The sequence below is a fragment of the Perca fluviatilis genome, chromosome 22, assembly GCF_010015445.1.
Source record: "Perca fluviatilis chromosome 22, GENO_Pfluv_1.0, whole genome shotgun sequence".
NCBI classification, from domain to species: domain Eukaryota; kingdom Metazoa; phylum Chordata; class Actinopteri; order Perciformes; family Percidae; genus Perca; species Perca fluviatilis.
In genome coordinates, this window is record NC_053133.1 from 8,175,809 (window position 1) to 8,199,258 (window position 23,450).

At 42.5% G+C, this 23,450-nt stretch overlaps 1 protein-coding gene across 1 annotated transcript in view; it reads left to right on the forward strand.

Moving 5' to 3' along the window:
• The window catches only part of adarb2 (adenosine deaminase RNA specific B2 (inactive)), a 223,291-nt gene that overhangs the window by 119,205 nt on the left and 80,636 nt on the right, over positions 1–23,450 (forward strand). The window contains exons 2-3 of the mRNA XM_039790896.1: positions 18,134–18,220; positions 19,119–20,071. Of these exons, the coding sequence (XP_039646830.1) occupies positions 18,134–18,220; positions 19,119–20,071 (1,040 nt within the window). The remainder of the gene's footprint in view (positions 1–18,133; positions 18,221–19,118; positions 20,072–23,450) is intronic.

The window sequence follows — 23,450 nt, forward strand, 5'->3', positions numbered from 1 at the left end:
ACTCTCCTACACGATTAGTCATCATTCATTCAGCCTCTGTTGCTGTAGTGGGAAGGTAGTGGTGGCTTGTGGATCCGAGGCTCGCAGTAGGTGATAGGGGGGCGGGAGTCTTGCGTGAATGAAAGCGATTTTTAGAGCAGTTAGGATGAGACTTCATGATGCCCCCTCAGAATAATAGTCACTTTCACTTCCGTATGACGTTTGCCTTGCTAACTTTGGCTTCATTAGCTTTTTATCTTTTCTTTAAATGCGGTATGATTGCTGCTCCAGACACTTACTTCACTTTGATGCTCCCTACTATAAAACTGAATTTCACTTCTAATGCCTTATGTTAGCCTGAAATGGTGATAAACTCTATATATGCAGCTGAATTTGGGTGTGTTCACCCTGCATGATACTGATTTCTAAGGTTTTCATATAGTGTATACATTAAAGATTGCCTCAGGGTTTCACGACATAAACCAAAATATTTTTTCCACAAAAGTTACGTCACCTAGTTATAAATGTGTACTTATACTACATATACTTTATCTATATGAAAAATCCAAATTATATGAATATGCAATTTTTTTCCAAATCCATCCTTGTTTTTGCACTGGAGGTGTAAGTTAAGTACTGGTCAGCTGCTGGCTTTTTTAAACTTCTGTATTTTTCAACCTGGACCCTATTTTCCCATGTTTTTATGTCTACGTGATTTTTGAAAGTAATCCAGTATTGAGCGAGAACTCTATAGCTGCTAGCTGCTGACCGGGCTGCATTGTAATCCCACGGGGCAATTATCACTGTCTATGTATGGTACGTCCACTAAAAGTGCTTTTTTTTTGCCACTGACAGGATCTGATTGTTATTATAGGTGTCTAACAACATTTTGGAAAAATTGATAAGTTGTGGTTTTCCTGCCATGCTTTCGTGTGTACTGATGCCAGGTAGGCTTGCTGTGGTAGGTGCTGTTACCGGTGTTGCATGGTGTTTGGGCATACACGGATTACATTACTAAAACCCATTTGGTTATTATAGCAGGACTCGCTGCCACCGTGGGTTACCCTCAACACAAATCACAGCCCAGACAGACAATTTACAGGCAACAGTGTTTATTCTGACTGCTCACCCTTTTAACACCACTTTATTACCACCAATCGTGCACCTCTGTCTGCCCGGCTACTGGCAGGCGCACAGCCCTCACAACGTTTTAACAAAGAACCAACAAAACAATATCTCAAAGTCCAGTGTCCTGACTCTGTGGTGTGTGGCAGTCATCTGAAGGTCCAGCAGCTACTGGATATAAAGGGAGAGTTTTAGTTCAACAACAATCAGCTGAATTTACTCACCTGGCACTGCTCCCCCTGTTCTATCCCCTCACCTCTCTCCACTGCAGCTGATAGCAGACCACGCCCACCTTTACAGTTATTCTTTTCGGTATCAGCACCCGCGTGAAAGTGTCTGCACCGCTCCATACAGCAGCAGCATCATGGAATAGCAAGAGTCAGAATTCACTCAGAACGTGACCAGATCGACAAGACGATGTCGGAGGATTGGGTGTCAAAGTGAAAAGCAAAAGTGCAGGAAGCGTGTTTTCCTTCCAGATTCACTCGCAGCTCACAGACGAAATAGACCACGGCACTCTTCTCTTCCACTCTTTCCATCTCAAAAAGAATAAGACTTCTCCATCACTCCATAATGTTGTCAGACACTTAGAATAACAATCCCTGTGTGATTACATTGCAGCCCATCTGCAGGATTGTCCCCCATTAGTCACTTTGTTCCAAAAGCCTGGGGAAATGGGTTCCACATTGAAAAATATAAAAGTTCCCCTTTAACTAGTTCCTGCTCGTATGTACATGTCTTAAACTGAGATTAGAAGAGAGAAACTTTCCTCCATCAGCACATGAACGTGCAAACATCCCTTTAGTGTCAAACTTTGTGCATCATTCTGCACAGTTCAATTCAATTTTATTCATAGTATCAAATCATAGCAAGAGTTATCTCAAGACACTTTACAGATAGAGTAGGCCTAGACCACACTCTATAATTTACAAAGACCCAACAATTCCATAATTCTCCCAAGTGCAAGCATTTAGTGCGACAGTGGCGAGGAAAAACTTCCTTTAAGGCAGAAACCTCGGTCAGACCCAGGCTCTGGGTGGGCGGTGTCTGACGGTGCCGGTTGGGGGTGTGATGAACAGTGGCAATTATAGTCACAATAAAGACAATGGAACTATGACTAGAAATAGGAGTTGTAGTAGTTCACGGCGTAGCAGGGCACTGCAGGGGTTAGCAGGACATAGCAGGGCATAACAGGGCATAGCAGGGAAAACTGAGGGGCGAGAAAACATAAGGACTCTGGGGAATAAGCTCCCAGTGAAGCTCAAACATCCAAATTATGTAGCAATAAGCAAAACTCATTTGTTAGTGGAGGGGGGCTTTAAATAAGGAGTTTAGTGAATCCCATTTGAGTGATTTTTGTCAAGTAAAAATGCCAATCATATGCTGGATCCAGCTTTTGAAAAGTAAAGATTTGCTTGTATGTTCTTATTTGATAGTAAAGAGACTATATTTGTCTTGGCTGATGGTCAGATAAAGTAAGTGCTTCAAAGATGTCTCTGTGAGCTGTTGGACACAGTGAAAGGCATTTCTCACTATTTTCTTGACATTGTATAGACTGAATTGATGTTAATCAAGGACAATCAAGGACATTACAGTTAGTAGTTTTTCTTAATGTGTTGATATTGATATGAACTGCTGTAATATGATGTGATGCCGTTATACAGCATAATGTAGAATAAGGCAATGGGTAGCTGTGAAGTCTTGCAATGCTGTAGTTTTTTTAGGTACCTCTCCCAGATTCCCAGCGTGTCAGCTTGTCACACTTTAAAAATGTAAATCAAAGACCCTCTACTGACTGCCACTATGACCCTTTTCCAGGTTAATAGGATATCACTGCTAATCTGCCAGAGAGAATTAAAGCTTTAAAAACATTGTGATAGAGAAGATACGGGCAGAAAACATGAAAGATTGTGGTTCGTGATGACACAACACACACAGTTTCATCTCACTGGCACCAAATCAAAGAAGTACAGCAAAAAGCTTTTATTGTATCTGCGTGCCCACATTCTACCGCTCCATTATTCAGCACACTTCTCAGACAGGTGACACTTTGAGAACTAAATTAATCTTCTCCTTTTCTTTCTCTCCTTCTTTTCAGTTCTGCATGTTTAAAGTGAAAACTCTGATTTGTTTTAACCAGCTGTGCATTAAACCAGCTGTACAGTGATGTGCTCCTGAATGCAACACGCAAGCAAAGGGGCCACTAAATGCACAATTATTCAGTGAGTCAAAACACTGCCCATTAAAGGAACACGCCAACTTATTGGGACTTTAGCTTATTCACCGTATCCCCCAGAGTTAGATAAGTCCATACATACCCTTCTCATCTCTGCGCGTGTCGCAACTCTGTCTGACTCACCCACCGCTAGCCTAGCTTAGCACAGATCCTGGAGGTAACCGGCTCCATCTAGCCTACTGCTCCCAATAAGTGACATTTTCCTATTTACATGTTGTGATTTGTCCAGCGTGTACAAATAACAAGGTCACATGAGACACAGCCATCTTCTAACCCTATACAAACTGGGAACTATATTCTCACAAGGCGAAGCACTGCTACTTCTGCTACTTGGGTGGAGTGATTTGCTCGCAGCACCTGAGAAGCCCCGTGGTGAGGAACAGAGAGTAACAGCGGTGCTTTTTTTTTTTTAGGTGTTGCGCTAATCACTCCGCCCAAGTAGCAGAAGTAGCAGTGCTTCGCCTTTCTGAGAATATAGTTCCCAGTATGTATACGGTTAGAAGATGGCTGTGTCTCATGTGACCTTGTTATTTGTACACACTGTGACTATACAAATCACAACATGTAAATAGGAAAATGTCGGCGTTATTTTGTCACTTATTGGGAGCAGTAGGCTAGATGGAGCCGGTTACCTCCAGGGTCTGTGCTAAGCTAGGCTAGCGGTGGGTGAGTCAGACAGAGGTACGACACTCGCGGAGATGAGAAGGGTATGTATGGACTTATCTAACTCTGGGGGATACGGTGAATAAGCTCCAATAAGTTGCCGTGTTCCTTTAAACATGAAAGATCGCAACCTTATTTTTTTTCTTTGTTTGGATTTTGATGTTAGCACACTATGAATGTGAATAATCCTTCAGAGAACATAATGTCTCTCCTGGTTTTGCCAATTCATAAAAACCCTCAATTTCCGACTTAAAAAATTCAGTCCATTGAATTACAGGAAATATCTTCTTATGTAGTTTTCAGCTTTTTTCTACATGAATTCTGGCAAATTTGAAAATGTTTCAAAGTTACTAAGATTGGGCTAAAACAAGCTCTCAGGAAAATGCAGAAGCTTTTCCCTTTTCAATTTGTGTAAAGGTAAAACTGATATTTCTAAGATACTGAGTGCCTTGGAACTTTCCTAGTCCCTTTACAGTCAGTATTACCACAGCGTCTTCCTCCCCTGCAACATTAATGCCATTCTTAAGTAGCCGAGGAAAGTGCTTGTCATCAGATAAAAGGGTTTTTTTTTCCTCCCTGAAAAATAGATTTCAGTGCAAGCACCAAGCCATTTACATTTCACTCAAAAACCCCACTTTTCTTGTCCCCCTTCCAGTCTCCTTTTCCTGTTTCTATTGTATTGTGAATGAAAAATATATCCTCAAAAACTCTGCATCTCACCCACTGTGTTTATCCAGAGCTAGGTCTACAATACTCCCTTCCTATCTGCAAATAGCAAAGGAGGATCTTCCCAGCAATGCTATGTGGCTTGCAGGAGACTGCTGGTGTTAATGCTAACTTGAAAACCATTGCTGTCAACAAACTAGCAGACTGGTGCTTAATTTCCAAGTCTGAATGCATCAGCATCAAGCAGTTCTTTAATTGACTTAGAATCACACTAAATGTTGAGCATAGAATGGGAAAGTGGATATTATGAGCTGTCACGTTGCATTCATCACCTTCTTTCTTTTTTTTTTTTCAAAAGAAAATAACAACGGTCTGAGAAACCTGTGAGGTATTTGAGGTAGGGATCCAGATATTCCCACAAACGTTCATTTCCGTGTGTAAAAGGTTGTGGCACATGAAAAAAACGTGGTGTATGTTTTTTTTTTTTTTATATATATGTGGCATTTCCAAAACCAAATACACAAGAGCAAAATGAAAGGATTAAACGGTGTGTTCTTCTGCTCCAATGTAAGGAGCAATTGTTAGCTGCTCCTCAGATCTCTGCAGGCTAAATCCAGACAGCTAGCTAGACAATCTGTCCAATCTGAGTTTTTTGTTGCACGAATAAAACAACTTTTGAATGTACGTGTTCCACTAAAACATGTTCCTTCCAGAGACTATTTTGCAGAGGCTCCGTGGCTTTCCCGGTGCTTACAAACGTGTTTGGTTTAAAGAAATGCCAATAAACCAGAGCATGTTTTTCTCCCATCCCAGAATGATGTGTGGACTAGCTAGACCTTCCTCCACAGCGCTGTGGAGGAAGGTCTGGCAAAACGAGACTGGGCTGCCTGTGGTCATACAGACAGTTTTAGAATATTCTTATTTTTTAATAGGGCTATGCTTATGTGAGTTTGTGGCACAAATGTAAAGACCCCACCGCCTACTCTGTCTACTGTTCTTTTCCCTTCTGCGTCCCTTTCCTTCCTTCCCCTTCTCCCCTTCGTTCCAACAGTCAGATGGCTCCTGTGAGCGAGTCCCAAGCGGCCAGGCTGCCTGAAACTTATGACTAGCCATGTTCTTCAAACATCATGCCGCAACCAAAGCATGGCAGGATGACAGATAGTCCCTTCAATGTATAGTGACAAACAAATTAGTGCAAAGATGCTTCTCTCTGCATACCAGATGTGTTGGGCTCTGTGGTATGGAACAGCCGATGAAAAACTGTCCACGTCCCATCTGTGCTTTGCCGCGACCATCGGTGCAGCAATTTGTGCTGAACAAAGTAGTGCAAACAGCCAGCCTGATTATATGTGTCATAATGTGAGGCATAAAACACTTCTGGGGGAAGATCACACGGAAGCTGGCAGGTTTATTTGGTGAGAGGAGAGGGAGGCTGTTTAGCAGAAAAGGACAGGATGCAGGTGAAATAATGAATGGATAGAAGGAGAGGTGAATAAACAGGATGTAGTGGAATAGGTTAGCTGGCTTATGAAAGTGAAAGAACGAAAAATAGGGGGGAAATAAAAATGGGAAATGCACTTTCTCTCAGCCCTCGCAACACATAAATTGTAGTTCGTATTAAGTTTCCCCGAAAAGAAATCACTCCTTTCAGCTATTTTTCTCCCTCACAACTTCCCCTCCTCCGAGCGTTGCTTTCCAGTTCCAAGCCGCTGTCCAGCATTGAGCTGGTGACTGCAGGGCTGTGACACCGACGGGCCAATTTGTATCTAACCTTACACCTACCGATTGACTCCCACACACTCCAAGATTGGAGACCACATGCGGTGTCACATCATCGTCTGAGTGCCACGTCAGCCTGGTTTGCTCGCTTACTGCCGAGGCAGGCAATAAGCAACACAATGTTTTCTCTGTGCCGAGCGCAGGGCAGGATTTCAGCTCTTAAGCACACAAACGTGATGAAAGTTGAGAGAACAGTAAAGTCAAACCACGGCAGCATTTGGTAATCCATGCTTTGCGTGTGCGCAGATGACAGCGCTGTGCAGCGCCAGGCTGCACTAGGAAGTACAGCTGGCTGACACAAAGAGGTAGGAGGGAGACGAGCAACAACACACGGAGAGGCAGAGACATTCCTGACCTGCTTAGTGTCATCACGCCGCAGACTTATCTCGCTCGCTCTGCCTTGTAAATACACTCGAGTGCTCGTTATCAAACGAGCGAGGTGACAAACCTCATCCAGGTTTGAGTCCTCAGCTTCCTCTGCACGCTCGTAAATGAGTCATTCTCATGGATGGCAGCCTACATTAATATTCTGTTAAGGAGGGAAGCGAGCGCGCATTAAATCCGCCACTTATCAGGTAGCGATCGTGATCTGTGTAGAACTTTGAAGAAGAAAAAAAAAGTCATGCCTCTTTGCTTTTTAATTGCCGTAAGGTATTCGAAGGGGGAAGGATGGCAACAGCATAAGGGATTCATTTTGCTTATTTCTATTCCTACTTCCATCTCCAAGCCGCACTGACATTTCAACAAGTTCATTTTTAGGAGGCCATGTTGCTTGAGTGTTTCTTTCGTCCTTCACTATTTTCAGAAAAGGCCTCTACAGCGCTCTCATGCACCGTTGTTCACAACCTGCTATTTTAGCGCTAAAAGCTTTTGCAGTCAAACACAACGCTGACCAAAGGCAGCATTATTTCTATTCAATGTGCAGGGCAGAAAAATCATGCAGTGAAAGATTTATATATTTTTTTTTACATAAAAAAAAACCCAACATACTTTTGCACAGTTCAGGCATGAGATACGACATTAAAAAGCTTTTATCGTGACAGTTTTCTAAAGTGTTGTGCCTGCATTGAAAGCAAGCGCGGCTCTCAGAGGTGAGTGCTCGAGGAGATGTTAGGCGGCGGTGTGGTCGACAGAGCAGAGCCTCGGTGTGATCATCGCACCGTCTGCGGGGCCTCCGTGACAATCCACAGCCGTCACACACTCTGAGCAGGTTCCTCGATGACACTCAGCCATGGCAAGTCGCTCTCAGGAGCATAAGAGTGTACTCTGTGTCTCGCTGTCAAAATGGAATAGCAAAAGAAGAAGAAATAAAGCCAGGGAGAAAGTGGCATCACATCCCCCACCCGTGCCACAATATGATTAAGCAATTCAGTGTCCACTGGACTTCTGCTTGTACACTTCACAGTGGAGTGTTGGATTCTGTGGCCATCTCAGTTTCAGTCGAGTACTGCCTATGAATTCAGAAAGGCTCTGCTACATCTTTTATTGTGTTATATGTAGTAGGACAGCAGGGCCCAGCTGTAGTATTTGCAATAAATGGAAATAAAATGCAGCTAACTGAAAAACCATGTGAAGCATAAAATAGATGAAAGATTGAAATAGTTGACGTAAAGCCGCAAAAGGAATAGAGAAGATACTGCACATATACTGTACACTCTGTTAGAATATGATGTCTGATTTCTATGTTCAGTACTGTACACTTTGTGGGAGTATTTAACTTACGTATTCTCTCAGATCATTTAGAGATAATTCTGCTTGATTGCTTCTTGGAAAACGCAAGTGTTGTCAGATTATCCAATTTACAAAAAACAAATGTTTTTGGCTTCTCTTACTGGCGCTGAAACCTGGCTCCATTGTTCTTCATTTTGGCATTCTCTATAGCACAAGAAAGCTTCACAAAGCTAGTGCTATAACTGTGACGAGCCGTACAGGACATCAGAGGTATTTTAGAAAAATTGCTAATATTTATTTATTTATTATGTGCAATTTGTGCATACGGTAATGTCTTCAGGTGTATGATATGCAGGCACACTTATTTAGTTGAATCTTACACACATCACAGGGATCTTTTAAAATCCCTGTTAAGAGTTTGGCATTGGCTAATTCTTTCTTTTTCTGTCAATTACGTTTTTCTTTCTACATTCCAGTTTGTTCCTTCTTAATAGTTTTTTGATTATGGTTTTTAGCAAGTTAAGATATGATTTGCAAGCAAATCAAATTAAAGAGAAAATGTGAGATTATAAAGAACAGCAATGTGTGAATTTCAGGGTGTAACACACGTAGCTTCTGACGCGCTTAAATGAAAAGTGATACCTGCGGTCCCTAGATGGAAGCAAGGAATCCCTGATGGTTAACACGCAAGTGAGACATTTGCCTGAAGGTATCAACACAAATACCACATGTCATCACATACACGTCATGTGAATCATGTGCATTTCTATCCAAAGCTATAGGTGACAACGCTTAATGTAACATCTGCTCAAAAAGACAATACTCCCAATAACACACACACACAACGTGCAGGGTCCGTGTCTACATAAAGACTCTCTGTCCTTGGCTCTCATGTCCATGGGAGCAAATGTAAAGCAGATGGCCTGGCTACTTTGTCCTGACTGCTGCTAATCAGGTGCTAAATATCCATCCGTCTGTGCTAAAACATCTCCCTACCGCTCTTTTACACCCTCGATCCATCCAGCCTTCGGTACGTCTGCAACAACTCTCACCAATAGAAGCTTAAAACCAAAATTAAAATACTTCCAGCCATGGTTATAATAGTTTAGAATTTGAAATTATTATTATAATTTAATTTTTTTTTATTTTGGGCGCCCTGGAAGCACACCTGGTAGAGCGTGCGCCCCATGTACCATGGCTCAGTCCGTACCGCAGCGGCCCAGGGTTCGATTCTGACCCGCGGCCCTTTGCTGCATGTCTTACCCCTCTCTCTCCCCCTTTCCTGTCTACAGCTGTCCTATCGATTAACTGCCCAAATGCCCAAAAAATAATCTTAAAAAAAAAAAAAAGATTTCATTTTAGTTTTCAGAGTGTGTTTGCTAGTTTTAGTTTAGTTTGTTTTTCAGAAAGGTTTAGTGTTTATGTATTTAATTTTAGTTTTACAGCAGAGGTCTTGCACGTTTTTTAAGCCAAGGACCCCTTAACTGAAATAGAGACAGATCAGGGACCCCCTACTACATATATTGTATAAAATGAAGTTGCATATTAATCTGGTCCTACAATAACTTTTAGGGCAGCCTAAAGCAATTATAGATACCGTTTTGTTTTTTATAGAATACTAAGCTATTCAAATAGCCTTAAAATTGTTGACATGATTTTATAAATCATGTTTTAATGTTAAACACACACGTGGAACAGTCAATCCTTTGGGATGAACTGAATGTGTGGATGGCTACCTTAGTGACTAATAACATTATCGTCCAGTAAGCCTATCATCAGTGGGGATTTATATTTGCTAATAATATGGAATCACGTTAAGACTTTTTAATTTTTGAAAAAACTTTCAAAAATGAACAATAATTTGGAGGCCCCCCTGCAGTGACTCTGAGGACCCCCTAGGGGTCCCGGACCCCCTGTTGAAGATCCCTGTTTTACAGTGTATTTAATTTGTTTTTGTTAGAGCCAGGTATAATGTCTTATACGTGTTTAGCTACATATGCATACAAAATGCATGGTTGGAGAATATTAATCTTTGATTAATATTTGCGCTACTTTATTGTCCAATGTGAAGCAGTTATGGCACAGCGCCATCTCATGTCAAGTCTGTTTAATTTATGTGGTTCAATGTCACGAGAGTTTGACAGAAATTCATGCCGTCTCCTTTTTTCAGTGGGGATATATTGTAGCTAAAAAAATTGAACTGAAATGATTTACGTTCATTTTTTTTTCTTTTATTATTCTTTTTTTAACCTGGCAGTATAGTTTCAGTTTAGTTTTAATTTTTCTTGAAGGTTTTAGTATTTTCAAATTTTTCACTGCTTATTTTCGTTTTTCGTTGTAGTTCACTACAATAACCCTGCTTTCAGCGCAGAAACGCTCACATGTTTGTGTTGACTGATGAGATATACCGGAGCATTGAAGAAAAACACACATGCACAGCAGACGCTTTGTTTTTACACCGCAGTAAATATGCATCGAGCTCAACATCGGAGTCCCTGAGAAATCACACATCTAACCACGTTAGGCCATGTTTGAATATGCAGGGGCCGCTGTGTAAATTGGTCTCATGGCAGTGTTAGTGTTATTTCTGGTTTTGTTGTTGGAGTTAACTTTAGCCTTTGGAGCTAAAAATGTAAACACTAAATACATCTTACCTTTACAGCGTAGTGCAGTCACTGATATAATGTGCATGTGAATTCCCTTAACTACATCCACCATGCTCTCACTCACATCTTAGTCTGTCCCACCGAAGACTCGAGAAAAGAGGAATCAAGGAAACAAAACTTTAGAGAAAGATGTGCTTTCCTCTCAGGCAGTTTCCGCAGGTTTTAACAGCTCTGTGGTGTCTTTTGACGCCTTGGAGTTTGTATTCACACATATGTGCTATCCATATAAAAATAAGGGCGCACAGTTCCTATTATTGGTACTTTTTCTATGTCCTCCCACATGCCAGTACAATGATGAATCAGTCTCTGCATGTTTTTCCTTAGAATGAACTGATGGCAAAATGGCAAGATAAAATTATAGCATGTGTGGACTTTTTTTTATATATATAAGCCCCAGATGTATACGTATGTTCACAAGTATGCAGACAAAAGTTGGAGAGGACACTTAGCTCGGTGTCTATTTTTACATTGCCTTTTGCGCAGTGTTTAGATGAGAGAAGTGACAGGAATCAGGTTTTAAGTGCTGTGGAGAAACAATGTAGCCTCTCATTTAGTGGCTCAGTGGCTTTCAGAAAGACATGGAGAGAGAGAGACAGAGTCAATGATTTCCCCCAGCGCCTGCTTCAGTAGTGTCTCCTGTCGCTCACCTGACCCGTTGGTTATGCTGAGCCATGGGGAAATCTGATTGGGCTCATTACCCTCTCCTCAGAACTGATACAGGAAGTGCAAGGAGAGAGAGAGAGACAGACTTTTCAGCAGCTCATTGTGAATGGACACCAGTGTTGTCACTCTCAGGAGCGTATGGCCATCTGCCAAGGCTCTCCCTATCTAACCTGCCTCTCCTCTGCCTCCCCGCCTTTGTGCGGCGGAAACAAATGAGCGTCGTCCGTGCTCACTGTGTCCTGGTGCAGTGGGGGATGGACGTATAGCGAGCTGAGACTATTGGCATGCATTGTCTCATCCATTCGGCTGGTGAATGAGAAGTGATAGATGACAGATACCGTGAAGGGCACGTAGGGTAACAATGTCCACGTCAGCGCTGGTGATTGGCGGTACATTTGAGGAACTTTGCACCAGGCTGAGTTTTTTTTCCTCTCAGCTTTGAAGTGATGCTTTAACAGATAAGATTGTAAATTCACCTTATTGGTCCACATTGAATTTTGATATCACGTATAGTCACTGGGGTGGGGTTATTTACACTTCGAACCTTTACCCAACCTAACGCAACAAAGTCACACAACAAAATAGAACAAAAAACATATTCTTAACCAATTTATATGAATGAAAATGAATATCTTCTATGTGGATTCTGGGCTTGTTATTACCATACTATCCTACCTTCTAACGGTTCAGATAACCAGTTTAAAATGAGGGATTTATTGGACTAAGCTTGTTATACTTCTCCCCATATGATTTCAAAGGTTAGTTTACAGTATTATTTTCTATAGCTATTGACTTTTCCACCTTATTTTATTTACAGGTCCGTATTTTTAATAACTTCACAATAAGTTATTTAGACATTTCCTGGAAATACCTATGTAATTTGGTAGTACTTATAGGATAAAATAGAGACTGTTTTAAAGTGGTACATTTCCATTTAGTTCCAAGTAATTGCTAGAAACCTATAGAGACTTCAAGTCAGTGCACAGTAGGTCAGCTAGCAGGCCAAACTGTGAATCTTCTCTACAGCCAAGCATACAATTAAACCAATACGATGAATAAAGTTTCCAATAATAAACAAATGAACATTTGCTTGGGTTTAAATGGAACCCAAGGAACCCGTTCTGTCAAGGAAATCTGTATTGACACAGTAACTCCAATATTCAAGACTAAACCACAAAAATAACGAAATAGACAATAAATGTATAAATGGCAACACCCTAAGCCCATCATACACATCTCTCCCCGGCACAAAGTTTCTTAGGAGCCCCCCAGAAAGCTTATGTACTTTCCCCATTTTCTAGTATAGACATCCAATCTGGCAAACTAGACTATACTACTACACTGCCAACCCTAGGCATCTCACAACCCCACTCCTGGATTGACGGCACCCCTTCATTCTTCCATCCTCTTAAAAAATTGCTATCATTGAAATAGTGTGGACCCAGCTTCTTATCCATCCCATTTAGGACTGACCCATCTCCCAGAACAAATAGTCCTGGGCTGAATGGAACCTGGGTCCCTGCAATCTAACATAGGTTATCATGTAGCCTGGTCCAAAATTCCTGGACCTTATCACAGGACATGAAGTAATTGGCCGTCCTCTGTCTTACATTTCCAACCATTTGGTGTGTCTTTAAGACCAATTCTAAACAATCTGGAGGGAGTCTAATAGAAGCGATGCATAATCTTGAACCGAATGAGGGCACACTCACATCGCGTGACATAGTTTTAATATTCCTACAGGTTCTGTCCCAGTGTAATACTCAGATCCCTTTGGAAATTTCCTATTAAACTAAGGTCATTGGTTTCATTTAGGACTGGTATGCCGATTACTGTCTAGAACAACTTCTTAACACTTTAGAATGTAATCTTTTCTTGGAGTTTAACAACAAACCAGTACTATAATTGTGCTACAGCATCAGACTGTGTGAGCGCTCTGCAGTGTATTTTCATTTAAAAGGCTGAAAATATACCATATCTCTTTGGGAAAATCAATCACACTACGTACTGTAAACTAATAACACAAACTGCCTCTGACGTTATACACAGCTCACTCATAAATCAGAGTGAAGTGTGTTGTTTGCCGGCACTTCATAAACCTATCAAAAAAACGCTCAGAGGTGACATTTGGAGGGTGACCTCCAAACTGCACTGCTTGCCACTGCGCAGTTGATTCAGCATCAGAGTTATTGAAAACATGATGGTATTTTCTACTCAATAGCTACATCCTGAGACATTTGAAATGAACGGCGGCGGCCCATTGAAAGTGAGAAGAATTGTTTTTTTGTTACTTTAAAATTATACAGACCTGAGAAGCTTTATACAGAAACGCTCCATTCTGACTGTGAACTTTGTCATAAAAATGCTCTGAATACAAAATAAAAAGGGTCTATTCAGGCTTTGATGCAGCCTGGTGACATGTCCAACAAAGCAGCGAGCATTCAGGATAGTGCATTCAGTTTCCTCTTTATATCATTGGCTTTTTAAAGGGGGGGGGGGGGTTACAACTGAATTGATTGCCATATAATTTAGTTTAGACATTCATGTATCCCATAAAATGTAAATTGCAATAACTTTAGTGATTTCTGACATTTTCATCTTCCATCATCAGGTCAAACTTGTACTTTGTCCAATACTTTTGGTTTCTGACCAAAGACCCGCATTCCCATCACCCTCAGCAGTACTTTTGTTAAGGGGTAATTAGCAAATGTTACGAAGCTAACACGCTAAACTAAAATTGCGTACCTGTCTAAAATCAACATGTGAACTTTGTAAATGTGTACATATTAGCATGCTGACAATAGCATTAGGCTCAAAGCAACGCATGCATTATTATGACTCCCACTACTATTTCTTGGCAAGACCCGCCCTGAGTAGCAGCGGAGTGGTCAGGCAGATGCTTGAGGTTCTACATTGACCTCCAGTGGTTGGGGCTAGGATAGCCCATTGGTCTGGGGATAGGACATGGACGCCTGGCCAATCCTATCGCTTGAATGCTAGGTAGGGCGTGTCTTGCCAAGGAAAGCAGTGAGATTTATAATAACATGCCTAACCCTCACAGAGCTGCTAGCATGGCTGTAGACTCTTGTGCCCCTTTACATCTAGTATGAAGATGTGATTTGTGTCTGGATATGTATATGACATCTGATGCACAGGCATTTACACAGGGGGGTTAAGAATCATTCTCGTTATCTGATTCTGCCCACATTCTGGAGCTGGCATTTGTCAATAAACATGGTTTACGCGAAACAATGCCATGGGCAGGTGTAATTCAGTTCAAACTAACAGGAAGAGGTGGAGTAAGTGACCTTTCATCTTGCTTTATAAATAAATAAAGAGGGTCATGCTGTATGAATTGCATTCACACCTAGCTGAGATCCCATTTCAATGCGGGCCAGACCACCTCTACAAGCGGCCATTAGATCACAATGCATTCACACCTTGCATTAACTTGCTTTCTTCCTTATCTAGATACAGATCACATGTTAATGCCGGGTGTAAATGGGGCCTTAAGGCCCTGACGCACCAAGCCGGCTGTCGGTCCTAGTTGGGCCGATGGTGACTGACCGTATGTCTAGTCTGTGCGGTGTGTCCCGCACCGTTGGCCGATGGCGTTGGCCGTCAGCCAGTTAATCTGATTGGCTGTTCAGCTTGGAAACAAGAGTGAGGAAAACAAACTAATGACTGTGACAGGCACACCCAAGGGCAAGGCTCCTTTCCTTTTTCATCTCATCTAATAAATCCAATAAGAGCTGTCAAAACTGGTCAAAAATGACATTCAAATGTTCCTTCTAAAAACAAGAACAATTTTTGCACATTATGTCCATAAGATGGCAAACGTACAACAAGATATACTTAACTTCTTGTGTAGATATATTTATTTCAACAATAACATTAAAAGATCTCTACATACCTAAACTAAATATAAACTAAGATTAATAAACTAATATCCTACACCGTGATATTTAATATAGCCTAGCTAAAGACTAAATAGACCTTTCTCTCTCTCTGCACCCTCAGCACCGCTAAACAATAACCCCCCTAGCAAGCAAGCTAGCTTACCAGCCAGCCTGCCAGCCTCTAAATTAGTAAAATGTAACAACTTAATGTTTAATTCACATGCTCTTGTCACATCATAGGAAAGCACCTTGCTATCGCCAGATGAGTGACAATTTAGTTTGGCTAATTTTTGGTAACCAGTGTATGGCATGTTGGGTGGGTGAAATTAGCAAGTTAACGTTAGCTAACAAGCCAGCAGCCGGCCGTTAGGTTGCTCCGCTCCCACTGTAGGGAGACTTCTTTGCCGAGAGAAGCACAGACTGGTTAGCCATCTCCCGGTACTGCTCTCTTCCCGGCAGGGTGTGAAGCAGAAGGCCTGTAGGCTCTGTACAGTTCTGCCGCTGCTAGAGCAAACGCTGTTTGTTGTGGGTATCATAACGGTATCCGGTTTCCCTTGTTGAATAACAAATAGATTATCCCGCCGCCTGCTGGTATGGATTCTGTATTCCTCTCACGCTGACGCAAAACGTACGTGGTACTTGGCCGTCGGCTGTAGTCTGTGCGGTGTGTTCCAGTGCTAATTTTTGGCCCAGACAAAGGCAAGTGGTAGCATTAGGGCCCACTAAACATACTTAAACTAATTAACAAAGCACTTGGCTTTTGTAGCTCTTACGTGAGATGAGCAGGATTTCTGTTGCTTCTCTTCTCAGATCTGTAATCATGTAAGACAGCAGTAAAACAGATAAATAAAATATCAAACTGCTCGCTTCTGCTTTTGTGCTTCTGAACATGTAGATTTGAGCATTAACAGGCGGTTTATTCTCTAAGGAGAATGAATTTGCTTATTCTCATGATATGTTGTACATAGTGTGTGTATCTGGTCTCACCGAGCTTTGGTATCTCATCGGTCCTTTGACTTGGCAGAGGCTGTTGAGTGGGTGGTTTAGACCTCTCAGGATTCCTCTGCATTATCAAACATACATTACAGGCATTTCAGGCCACAGTGTGAAAGCCTAGGCTCTTGTGTGTTAATTGCCTGTTATTTTAGTAATTCTTCTGTTATTCCATGCTTGATGTGAACATTTGTCACGCTACAGGAAGGAACCATCGGAAGGAACACATTTTGTGTACAAATGCGAGAATAAGTTAAGATATACTGTACCAGCCAATGGCCCTACTCAACCTCAACCTCTTATTTCGCCACTTAAAAAACACACCAGACAGCCATGTTTTCTGTAAATAGGGCTTTAGGGGCTTTAAAAACAATATAGACGATTGAAAATTGATTGATTTGAGAGTGTTCTGGATAATGACCCTGTTTGCCGAGGGAGTCATTTAGGGCCAAATTGCTGCTTGTGTTGGGCTTTAGTCCGTAATTAGGTCAGAATGCAAATGCGTGTATTGTGATGTTGGCCCAGGAGGACTAGCACAGCTCCAGCCTCAGTGTTCAGAGTGTATCCATGTGTGTCAGAGTGACTCATTGAGCCCCTCTAGTGCTGTTGAGCTGAGAGGAGAGTAAGAGTACCCGGGGGCCCAGCTCATTCACAACCTTGCGCTCTTATCAAAACATGTTTATAGCACTGTAATGTGCCCTCCGTTTATGCAGCATTTAGCTCTCTGGATATGCTGCTGCTGCAGGCCTGAATCCTGCTCCAGGACTACGGTGGAGGGAGGCAGGCAGCGAGGAGGGTGTCTTGACCTCAGGCTCACCCTCGAACCTTCCACACACCTACAGTACATGAACTCATTCTACCTCATTTTCTTCCTCTTGCTATTTCCTACTTCATAACCTTCCCTTACTTCTGTCTACCTCTGGTTCCTCCCTCCTGTTGTCTCTCCTTTACCTCACTCTTTTATTGATCATTAGCTGGTGTTTGGAAGAGAGAGGGGGTGTAATTAAGGTGCCAGACTGGTCTGTCAATTGTGCTCAGCACTGCATGGAGTGCACCAGACCAAGCGATGGCCCTAATAGGGCTTCATACTGTAAAAAAAAACCACAACCCCACAAAACAACCCCCCCAAAAAAAAAAAAAAAAAAACCCCCCCCCAAGAAAAATTAGCACTGATAAAGAAAGGAAGTATATCAGCAAAGATGTGTGTGTGCGTGCACGTGCATGCTTTTAATATCTGTATTTTATTAAATTGACACAATACATCCATACAAAAAAGGAAAAAATATATATAACAATAGTCCTCATGCAAAAACCACTCCCACAACATGTATTGTTGTAAAGCACATACAAATGATTAAAGATAATGTACTAATTTTAAATTAGTACATTTTGGATTTACTAATCCCAAATGTTACACTTGTATGCACAAGCTTTACAGCAAAAAATGTTTTGGGATAGGATAAGAGTGCAAGGCCCAAAGTATATTGTATTTCACTTCATTTCTTTTTTTGATTTTTGTTGTTGAGGCGTTTTAAATCTTCCAAATGTGTGCAGTGCATGTGTCTGTATAGGTTTGTGTTTGCTTCCTGATGTGGACATGTACTATATGCATTGTGGTCCATGCATGGGCGACAGAGAACCGGTCTTGTGTGCATACTCCCGCTCACTTATGTTCCATCTCTGCCCCCGTGTCGGGCCGACGCTGATCCGTGCCTTTAATCGATAAAACTATCAAAACATCTCTGCCGCTCTGCCCTCTTGTTGACTCTGCGTGTCTCTTGTCTCTCCTCCAGAGAAAGTCAGTATGCTGTCAGCATTGATCGCTCCCTTCAAGTACATAAGCCCTGGGACCAGCAGCACAGAGGACGAGGACAGTTTAAGTAAGCTGCTGCTTCTTTTCTTTCTCTCTGTCGGCACGCTGTGCTAACTCCCTCAGAGGCAGGCCTAATGTGGAAATGATCTATCTGTCACCCACATAATTAATTATTTGGCAAATGGGCTATTTGATTACGCACGGGTGTCAGCTTGTGTGTTAAAATCTGTATTATCTCATAAAAGTGCGCTATGGAATATTCGATTTGAGTGTTTGTGATAAATAAGTCATTAGATAGCCTGCATACACTATCATGTACAATCTGCCTCAGCCCACCAGTGAATGTCAGCACTTAATCCCAGCCTCCCTCCCATCCCACCATTAACATTCTTGTGGAAAGATCTGAACACGCTATTTTTGTTCATTTCCCATCAGAAATGCAATATGCCACCACTTCCCCGTAACTAGGTTTGAAGAGCGTATCACAGCTGTTCAGACTTTGTTCTCAAAGAGGATAGCAGTGTGAAATAAAGCGGGCTACAGACATTTCATCCTTTCTTGGAATGTCTGCCGCTCGATGTGATCCCCACCCCCATTACAAATAGGATTGATGCTTTGCATTGGCCACAGGGACCAATGTTTCCCTCTTACGACACAGATTCAGAACCAATTTCAGAGGCAGATTACAGAACGATTTGGCAGAAAACCTTGCCATTTGTAGGGGATTTGTATTTGTATTTTAAAACACTTAAATATGACAGAGCCCCGTATGGTATGAAGTGGGCTCGGCTCGGGGAGTTGATTGTAGATTTGTTCATTACCATTTCATTGTGTATCAAGTGGCTCAATCTTGCCTGGGAGATTTTTCTTGATTCATTTTATTCAGCCATGTGTCACACAGTTCTCTCTGTTTTTTCTCAATTTGACATTTTACTTTGTTCCTGTTTTTGCTGTTTTTATTGCAGGTACCAGCAGTGCTGAGGTAAAGGAAAACCGTAACATTGGCAACTTAGAGGATCGCTCCATAGGGTCTGCGGAGTGCCAGTCGCTTTTCTGCTCCGACTCTGCGAGAAGTGGCAGCTCCGGTCTGAAGAGGAAACGGCCGCTAGAGGAGGAAAACAACGGCCACTTGTGTCAACTCCGCCTGATCTATAAAAAACTGTCCTGGTCTGAAGCACCAAAGAATGCTTTGGTGCAGCTGAATGAGCTCAGGCCGGGCCTGCAGTACCGCATGGTGTCTCAGACGGGCCCTGTCCACGCTCCTGTCTTCGCCATCGCTGTGGAGGTGAACGGGCTGACCTTCGAGGGCACGGGCCCCACAAAGAAGAAAGCGAAGATGAGGGCTGCCGAGCTGGCGCTCAAGTCCTTCGTCCAGTTCCCCAACGCTCCTCAGGCCCACCTGGCCATGGGAAACATCTCAAACCCTTCGGCTGACTTCACCTCGGATCAGGCGGACTTCCCTGACACGCTCTTCAAGGAATTTGAGTCTTCGCCGTGCTCCGATGGCCTCTCGCTCTGCAACGCGGCGGCAGAGAGCGAGCTACTGTCAAGTGAGCTGCTGAGACATGGACGGTTGCTTCGCCATACCTTGGACCTGATGGTGCAGGCTCAGCAGAGGCTAGGAGGGATTGTTCCGGAGCCAGAGGCCGCCAAGAGTTCCGTGGCGTTGCTCAATGAGCTCCGGCCGGGTCTTCGCTATGCCTGCCTCTCGGAGCGAGCTGAAGGCCGGCGGCTGCGTAGCTTCGTGATGGCGGTGCGCGTGGACGGGCAGATATTTGAGGGCTGCGGTCGCAGCAAGAAGTTGGCCAAGACCCAGGCGGCCCAGTGTGCCCTTCAGGCCCTCTTCAACATCAGGACAGCCCCCGAGGGGAGGACAGGCCTCAAAGCCAGCAGGAAGAGCTGTCCTCATTTACCCCAGGTGAGTACTGACACATCCCCAGCTCCTGTCTTCTGCTAAGCTTCTTTGGCAGCTACTCCACTTCCTACAGGGGCCTGTAATGACCAAAACAGCAGGCGTGCAGCGAAAAGCCAAACACCTTCCAACAAGTAATTAAGGAGGAAAAGGAGATAGGAGTTAAAAAGGAGCAGGGATGGGAGGAGAAATGGTGTTAGCGCTGAGCGGAGATATATGTAAGCAAGCTTACATTTAGCTTGTGCAAAAACTAGTGCACGTAGGAAAAATACAGATTACAAATATATGCACATGTTCGTGCATTTGTGTGTGCTCCGCAAAGCCTGTGCCTCGGGTAAACTATATCTGTTTGTTGGTCTATTTGAATAGAAAAGCATGTAAATGCAGCTAATTATTGTCCTTGTGCCTCTGACACACGAGAAATCTGCATCGCCGCCCAAATGAGTTTTTTTTTATTCTTGTGTGTTTGCAGAGCTGTAATTGGGAGAGTTTTGTAATTTTGCAAAATCTCCTGTTTCCTCATGTGTGGCATCACAGTGTCTACAAACATTAATTCAATCTGTTGCCCAAAGGAGATAGAAAAGCAAAGAGCAAATCGACAAACAAACCACCGAGCCCAATCCCATGCTCATTTACCCAAATATGTAAATAGCAATCAGAGCCAGGAAACTAGTTTTTGAGAAACTTGAGGAAATTGGAGAGCCTAAAGACATAGTGGCTGGATTGGCTGGCACTTGTTGACAGCCATTTTAAACTTCATTTCAGCTGACGAATTTCATCTAAAGTAAAACTGCCATGAGTAGATAGTCACACGGATTTAAGTAGAAAAAGCTAATATCCAAGCTGTCCATGTCACGGGCATATTAGCAGCTGGAAATTAAACTGTAAATTTCCCCTCTACTGTCCTAATACAACACAAAAGGATGCGACTCTTGAAGTCTTGAATGAAAAAAAAAAAAATAAGCCCGTGCAAACACATCCAAAGTGTCCTTTCCCTAAAGTCTTTCTCTAAAGCCTTCTGTCGTCACACACACCACATATTGTGCTTCTGCGCATCCTGTAGGGTACGTGTTGTATTAACATCCTTTTCCAGCCTTGAAAAAATAAACTGGCGAGAGTGTCCTTCCCCAGAGCACAACATCAACCCAACAAACCTGCACGTTTGCCTGGGAGAAACTGGTTTTTTTTCCCTCCCTGCTGCCACGGTGTCTAAAAGGATTTTAAGAGGATTTGCCGCACCCGTTTAGTTCCAGAAAGCACTCGCTTGTGGAATTTCTTGAAAGTCAGCCGTGCTGTCTGCCAGGCTCAAAAAGGCATTTTTTTCATTGGTAAAGGACAAAATCGCACGTAAAATATGTATGTATGCATGCATGTGTGAATAAACATGTGATCAGGCATGTGTTTGTGTGTATGATGTGTTACATGTCTGAACTGATGTGTAATGGTAATGCGAAACCCTCCAGCTCACAAAGACTAAAGACTCTCTCTATATGTTTACGTGCGAGCCAATCTTCCTGGCAAGGCCAGTGGTTGACTACACGCCAGATGTGAGGCGTAATGCGGTGTGGTTGCCAGCCGTAGCCTGTGGGTAATGCAAATGTTGTAGTGGTATGCCAACGTGTGCCATCTTACTTTGTTCTCGATTCCCAGAATTCCCTCTGGCTGTACCTGTTGCAGGATAAAGATTTGTTGAGAAGATGGCCTTCACAGTATTATAGCATCAGCTCATTTCCTGAACTTAGAATTATAAGGTTCTATCTGACATTTTTGTCAAAATGAGTTATTCACATGACACTATTGTTTGTCAAGTTAATCATTTTAATTGGTTTATTTTTAGTTCCATGCATTAATGGAAGAAAGGGTTATGTCCAGGGCTTTAAATTGATGCCTGCCAACCTGCCAAATGGGGGTAAAAATTAACTTTGACGGGTAACATTGTAAAGTTACTAGCCAATTTGCCTGGTAATAAAAGAAGAACACTGCATCTGTTTGAATCGGCAGGCTGTAGAAACTATACGTCAGTGTTGCCAAGAAATTGGGGCGGTTTTGTGTATGTTTGCCTTGGAAATGTAATCCTTATCTGGCAACACTGCTTTAAGTACTAAACCTACATTTCCCATGAAGTCTATGTCGTGACGTGTCATACAACCGTTGGCTACGTGTCTAGCGTGTGTGGTATTGTTTACGAGCTACGCTGAAACAGAGAAAATTAACGGAACTGAGCGATAACAAACATGGAGATATTTTTCAGGAATTAAGAAACCAGAAACTAGGAAGTGAAACAGCAAGAGCATCCAGTCAGTTTACCAAAACACCCCAAAATATCGTTTATGTCTCCTTTACAACACCACGGACACCGAGAGATTCATCTTGGAGGTGGAAAAACATAATACGACATCACAGATCTTTTTTTTTTTTTTTTAAGGACAACGCCAGTAAAGAGAAGGCTTGGAGTTTAATTAGAGGAGTGCTTGGAGTGGAAGGTAGATACTAGTTTAATAAACAAGTCCCAGACAAATAAACAAAACCAGAACGCAGCACAGACACGCCCAGTGGAAAATGGACAATATATGAGGATATTGCATTAACTCAACGGAGTGGACGCATAAGGATGAGGAGCAGCATTAGTCCTTGAAACTCTGGCTGATCTGAAGAGGAAGGCTTGTAACTCCAGAATCCATCCCCCCCACCCCCATGAAATATTTAAACTGACAGGAACTGAATGGTGCTGTATTCTTCTTCACATACATACAATAATACAGCGAGAGTGACAAGACAAGGATACTGGTGCACATCCACACATGCATCTCCTGGAGTAATATAGCCCATACTTTACTTCAACCCTCTTACGCTCATGTTTATGGGAATTGACTTTTAACAATCATAGCAGAAATGAGGCATTGGGCCACAGTCCGCTTGACATTAAAGAGCTATTAATCTTCTAGGTTGGAATTTTTATTTCTTCATTTAACCTTTATTTATCCAGGGAAATCAAATGAGAATGCATTCTGCAGAGATATCTTGCCTTGCACTGAGATCACTCTACTTATTCAGAGCAGAGAAATGCCCAGTACAGCCACAGTCATCTACATTAAGCAGCTTTCATAGTGCTACTAGGAGATACCTGCCTTGCTCAACAGCACATCTACAGTATTAGTTTAGGGAAGGGAGATATTCTTAGCTGATCAGGGGAGTCAATGTAGCAGCCTTCTGGCGGCCAAGCCAATTTTCTAAGGGGCCGTACAAAAATGATTTGTTTTCCTAATTAAGTTGCAGTAACAAATGTAATCACTGTCTGGATTCTGTTCACAGACAACATGTTTTGATTGAATAAAGTGCTACATGCATGTGCCACACGGACATGGTCACAGTGGATAGAGGCTTT